The sequence below is a fragment of the Chamaea fasciata genome, unplaced genomic scaffold (genome assembly GCF_029207755.1).
Source record: "Chamaea fasciata isolate MVZ Bird 193981 ecotype frontalis unplaced genomic scaffold, bChaFas1.0.hap1 SCAF_6, whole genome shotgun sequence".
Classification (NCBI taxonomy): domain Eukaryota; kingdom Metazoa; phylum Chordata; class Aves; order Passeriformes; family Sylviidae; genus Chamaea; species Chamaea fasciata.
Window position 1 is genome coordinate 32,022,919 of NW_027094091.1, and position 6,479 is coordinate 32,029,397.

The window sequence follows — 6,479 nt, forward strand, 5'->3', positions numbered from 1 at the left end:
GGCATTGCAGTTAGATTTAATGTTTTGGACTGTTCCTCTGCTTACTGCACGCTGTGGTGGTGACTCTGGTGCAGGAGAGGTGCTGGCTTTGGAAGCAGCAGCCTGGAGTAGCTGGGCTGGAGTAGAAGGACTTTGGGTACAGTTTAGATCCTGGGGTCTGAAACAGTGATTCAGCCCATTGGTTTAGAGTCTTCTGCCTAAACCTAATGCTTAGTCAAACCTTGAGAGGATGGCAGGGTACAGCCAGTCTCTCTGAAGATGTGCAGGAGCACGATCCATGCACTCTTAGCACTTGGGTTATGTGCAGTCCAGAACATGAGGTTGGACTCTGGGAAGGCAGAGTTGCAGGGGCTGTGAAAAGCAGTTTGCATGGACTAAAATGCATAACACAGAGCTGAGAGTGAAAACTGGGGCTTCAGAGCTCTCTTGCCTGCTATGGTAATTCATCACATCATTCCTTGAATTGTGTGATTTCTCTGTTCCTTGTGGATGAGCCCTCTCTGTGCAGCCCTGCTGTGGGGATTGGAGTGTTGATATCCTGATAGAAGCCTAGGGTTATCCTCCCAGGAAACAGGATACAGTGGTTCAAAACCCCACAAGCTGAAGGGAACCTGCAATCCAGGCCTCCAATGGATTAATCTGAGGAACCAGTGGCTGTGCTGAAGGCAGTAGCCATCACTGCAGACTGAAAACAGGGGTTTCTGCTCTGTTTCAGATGTATCTGAGGCACAGCAGTCTCAACCACCCATGGGCCAGGAGCCTGACCCTCAGACAGTAGGAAATGTGTCTTCAGGCACATGTAGGCTTGAAAATAGAGTAAAAATTCTTGGATTTCAGGCTCTTCTGCAAGGGAGGGATGCAGCTGTAGGAGATGGCTGTCCCACTGGAACTGTGCTCCTGTAATTGTGCTCTAGTTGAAGTGATGAGGGTGAGGAAGGCCATGTGTAGTGTGGGGAGGTGATGGGACTGGAGACTGTAGTATTGCCACTTGCTCAAGTGGTGGGTGAATGGTTGAGAAATAGGCTGGGGAGTGGTAGCAAAAGCAAAACTATATCAACTGTACCACAGTATATCAACAGTAATAAAGCCCCAGAAGTGACAACAAGCCCTTGAGGTAGTAGGCTGAGATAACAGTTCATGAAACAAAATCACATTTACCTGCTCCAGGGTGGAGTTGTTACTGATTTTGCTGGGAGATAAAGATTTGGACAGAACTTTGTTCCTTGCAGGGCCTAGAGTGGCTGTAGAGGGCCAAGAGGGAGGGGCCATCCCCTGCTTGCTGGAGATTCTTCCCAGAAAGCACAAATCTTCTTCCCTCTCTATTTCTGTCTTTTCCAGAATATAGACATGTTAACTGTGATAGCAATGTGAATTTACCCCAGTTGTTCAAGGCAGCTGTGCTGTCTAGCCTTGCTGTGGCAGGGTCTCCATGCTTCTCCATTGTCTTCTGGTTGTTTGACTTGACTCTGTTTGCTTCCACTTATTGGACATACATCAGGCCTCTTGAGCTGGAATTTGTTACTATAGATATAATAGCATGAGTTTCATTTTTGTTTCTATTTTGTTTGACAGAAAGTGAAACAACTGACAGCGTTCCAAGTGATGAAGAAAATGCAGAGGTAAGTGCTTTCTGGATTTTTAGCACTTTAGACGAAGGTCTCGAGATCTATGCCCTGAGATACTTTTCCCCTTTCTCCGTTGCAATTCTGTCTACCAGTGGAATAGTCATTTTGGTAATAGCTGGGGGAGAAGAGAAGACCAGGAAGGTTTAGAACATACAGACATTTGGATGATTGTCACAGAATTAGTATCTCTACAAATTAATTTCTCCTCATCTGTCCAAACCACAAGGTTAATTTGCATAATAAGATGGTCTGCAGAGCCATCTAACAGAGCCAGCTAGTATGTTAACAGGATGCATTGATGTTGTTGGGTAGCAGGTATTTATCTTGGTTGAAAGCTTGCTCACTTCGTTTTCCTTAAATGGCACCTGAACTCATATAACTGGAGGAAATGCTTTCATGTATGACTGAAATGAAATTAGAATGTTTGAGGTAGGTGGGGCAGAAAGCTTTCCTGAGCAGTCAGTTGGGTATTGCTGGGTGAAAGGAATCCATGGGGAAAGTAACCTGAGCTGCACATATACAAAAACACCACTTGCCTTTTATTTTGGGGCTGCCATCAAAGGTACCAGACCTACCAATCTCCATGTGTACTTAAAGGCCAAGTGAAGTTCATTGAGGGCTCTTGGATGCCCTGTGCTCCAGCTGCATTTTTGCATAAGGCCTTTTGCAAAGCTGTCTCCTGCTCTGTTCCCCACCAAAAAGCTCTCTGAGTCCTCCTTCTTGGAGGACCAGCAGTTGTGCATCTGTATAACAACACGGCCAACCCACCTGGTCTCTGGTGCCTTGACTGGGGTGGTACCCATATACAGACTGCCAGAAATGACTCCACAGACCTCCTTCAACAGAACATGCCATTGCAGCATCTCTGGTGGGCAAACAACTGGATGCTCATCTTCCCTTGATGAACTTCTTCCCTGTGATGAGGGATACACTGTCAAGTGACAGTGGTTTCCCAGCAGCCCCACCTGTATTGCTAGTTTGGGTAGTGTTGGGTCTCTGTGCCTGCCTCTTGGCAGGAAGATGTTCTCTCTGGTAACAGAGGAGACACTAGCATTTGGAGTTCTAAATGTCTGCATCCATTTTTGTCGCTGGCATACTGGGAATAAGGCCTTTATTTTTTGTTCAGAAGAACTGATAGTGCCTCTTGAGTGCTGGAGAGCCCACAAAATTTAAGCACATGATTTCAGAAAAGGAGAAATGGCTGAGAGCAAAGACATCGTAAGCCAGTGGCTAGAGGCTCAGGCTCTTACAGGTGGGATAATTTGTGTGCAATTTGTGACTATTTCTATCTTAATCTTGTTACTTAGAGTACATCATGAAGTTGCATTCACTTATACAGTTTTCTGTTCTTTCTTCCCCCATTTCTAGGGACGACTTCATTGGCAGAAAAAAAACATTGAAGGCAAACAGTATCTCAGCAATCTAGGAATGAGGAACACTTCTCATATGCTTCCCAGCATGGCAACTTTTGTAGCCAACAAGCCTGACCTCCAAGTCACCGTCAAAGAAGAAAGCTGCCCACTGCCTTACAATAGCTCCTGGCCTCCTTTCCCAGACATCCCTCTGCCACAAGTAGTGTCCACAGCCTCCACAAGCAGCAGCCAGCCAGACCGTGAGACACGGGCCAGCGTCATCAAGAAAACGTCAGACATCACCCAGTCAAGAGTCAAGAGCTGCTAAGCCTTTGACAGTGTGGTTTTTTAGCTTTGTTTTGTTTGGTTTTGTATTTTATGTTTCTCTAAGAGAGGTTCATCCCTTGACGCACATGAGACAAACCCTAAGGTAAAGCCTTGGCAATATAAAACTTTGCAGTGTCTGACTCCAGTGCCGGAGTGTTTTTAACTCAGGACTCCAGCAGTCAGTGTGTATACATGAACCCATATTTCCAAGGTTGCTACATAGGAAAAGAACCCAAGAACTTTGGCCCACTCACAGGTTCCAGTGTTTCATAAGAGGACCAACCGACCACAAGGGAAGTGGTGCTGCTGCGCTTCTTGCTGTCAAGGCTGTGATGGAACTGAAAGCCTCAGAATGGGAGAGAAAATGTGAACTAGCTGGAATATTTTTAAATAAAGAAAAATCTATTGTGAATATTGTACATAGTGCAGTACTAGCAAAGTTGCAGTCTGCTTCTGCACCTTATTAAGAAAGCACTTACAGAAGGCCTTTTATTACCTTGCTCTACTTAATGGCACATTGAAGGTCCCTCTCCACCTGTATTCTTTTCCAAGGCTGTTCTTGCTAAAGTGTCTTTAAAGAATAGAGGAAGGGAAAGGAAACTAAAACTTTCCATGTGGATTTCATACGTTCTGAGACTGCTTTCATCATGTTTCTTTCTAATCTGCTATGCTTGAATGCCGCGTGGTACAATAGAAAAAAGAAAAGAAACTTATTACAGAGATATTATGCAAATTCCCAGATTTAAAAAAGAAGAAAAATACTCTAATTCTAACCAGAGCAAGCTTTTTTATTTTTTATACAGGGGAATATTTTATTCAAAGTAAAATTCTAAAGTGAATATAATTTTTTTTAATCTTTTCTACAGCAAAATTTATAATTTTAAGATTCAGTCCTTGGTTATCAGCAGTTATGACATCCTTGTGGCACATTTTTTTTTTAATTTTGTAAAGGTGAAATAGCTTTTATGAGCTCATGTAGCAATCAGATTATCCTGTGGATTGATAATAAATATGGTATATAGTTAAATTTTTAATAATCCTCTTGTTTGTCTCATTTTTAATCTTTCAGAAGCCCCAGATGGCATGGGTTTGATAGGTGAATGTGACCTCTCAGAGTGAGCAATTAGTGTAAGCTGCCTTTACAATTTCTGGAGCACCCATCCCAGAGGATGGGAAGTGCTGTGCTTGAGGCACCTCGAGGTGGAAAGAGTAACTAGAACTCAAAGGTGACTTATTCAAGTTTGGCCTCAAATATAGAGATTGGAAGCTGGGGCAGCTGTCACTCCATGGCTGGGCTTTGAACAAGTTACCTCATGATCTTGTCAAAATCCACCCCCCACCCAATGCAAGCTCAGCTGTACTTCCCCCATTCCTCATAGATCTCCATGTGGCTTGCGTGCAGTTTCCTTGTCTGGAAAAAACTCATTTTGCAGTTTCAACCAATTAATGGATTTAATCAAAAATCAAATTAGCATTGTCCAGGGCTTTCAACATTACTACGTGATGGCAAGTTCTGATTCCTGGAAAGCTGTAGTTTATCTTAAGGGTGCAAAATGACTTGCATGGTTGTGGTGATGGGCAGGCTGTGTCCATTGCAAAGCGCTAGGCACTTTGGGCTGACACAGGCAGAAGTTGAGAGCTCTCACCTTTTTGCAGATTTTTAAGCTGTTGGAAGTGACACAGATTGATTCAGGTACCTAAAATATGTGGATGGAGTGCCCTTCAGATGTGATCCTTCAGATGTGATTACCATTCTCATACCTGCCTGACAGGTGTCTGAGCTGAGAGCAGAGTATATTGGGGCTGATGAGCAATAACATGCAAAAAAATGGCTGTGTCACAGGGAAATATGCTATCTGGCTATTGAAAAGGGAAAATAGACAGAAGATTTTTGCTGTGTTCTTAACCTGATCCTACAGTTCCAAGTTTCATCACAGGTCCATGTGAAACTTATAATTTTTTCACCCACTACCCAGTGGCCTGGGAAGACAAGGTTAGAGCTTTCGTTGGAGTTGGGAGTAAGAGGAATGCCCAAGCAGTATTTGGAGTGGGACTGAAAACTTGCAAGGGTTAAAATTATGCATGTAAACTTCCTAGTTTTTGTCCTTTTCATTTGGTCATGCATTTACCTTTCCAGTTTCTTAGTTTCCAAGGCTGATTCAGGTGCCTACAAGGAGCCTGACCCCCAACAGGGCTGCCAGAGCAGAGTGAGGGCTGAGCTGTCTTTTCTGTGTGTCCTGCCTGATTTACCTTCAGTAAGGCCAGCTGGTCACTGGGGTCAGAAGATGGTTGCCCAAGGGCTGCCTGGGGTGTACAAATGCTTGTTTGCAAAGTAAGAGCTACCACTTGCCAGGAGAAGAATTTGCTGCTCTTAGCATCACCTATCTGAAACTTAGGAGCAGGCAGCAGGGAAAGGCAGGCACCTTCAGCTTAACCCATGAGCTCTACATAGCTGGAGAAAGTTACACAATCACATTGCACCTCTGGTCATTCCATGTGTCACACTAGCATGCAGATGGCCAGGCAACCTGGCTTGCTCTCCCCTTGATCCTGCGAGGAGGGCACCTGAGCTGCAAAACTACTGATCCCCACCCCGCTCCAGCAGCTGAGCAATAAGAGACACACACACTCCCCTCTGGGAATAGTGTGTATGCTTGGCAAAATCCTCTCTTCTCAGGGCTTGTATGTTTAGAACTTTTCCAAGAGGTATCCGTGCATGGGAGTTACAATATGTATCCATAACACTGATCTATCAAAGAGACTATGCACCTTGCAAAGACAGTGACACCTCTGCAATGTGCTCAGATCTAGTGCACTGTGGTGCACTGATGTAATGCAAGAGAGGATTTCTTCAGGCTGGGACATCTGATGTTCATTCTGAAATCCAGGGTTCAATTGCATTTGTTACCTGTGCTTGCACAAAGTCATAAAAACCATCCAGCCTTTGATAGCATAACTGCCAGTTCAGCTCTGAAACACAGGAAACCAGGTGCCTGTCCATTAACACTACAAGTAACACCCAGCTGATCTACTGCAATTCTGTGATGTGCTCAGGCAACATGCCTGCAGGAGTCTCTGATGGGAGGCTGGGAGGAAGGTAAGGGCAAGCAGTTAAGGGAAGCTGGGTTGGATCTATTCCACGAAAGCTAAGACCAGTCAAAATTTTTTGCAGGAG

General features: G+C 44.5%; 1 protein-coding gene across 5 annotated transcripts in view; it reads left to right on the top strand.

Annotated features, from left to right (window-relative positions):
• Positions 1-4,341, top strand: part of IRF2 (interferon regulatory factor 2) — a 40,634-nt gene extending 36,293 nt beyond the window's left edge. For all 5 annotated transcript variants that reach the window (XM_066185910.1, XM_066185907.1, XM_066185908.1 and 2 more), the window contains 2 exons: positions 1,573-1,619; positions 2,994-4,341. In XM_066185910.1, coding sequence (XP_066042007.1) covers positions 1,573-1,619; positions 2,994-3,305 — 359 coding nt within the window. In that variant the 3' untranslated portion in view covers positions 3,306-4,341. The remainder of the gene's footprint in view (positions 1-1,572; positions 1,620-2,993) is intronic.
• Positions 4,342-6,479: the final 2,138 nt, after the last annotated feature.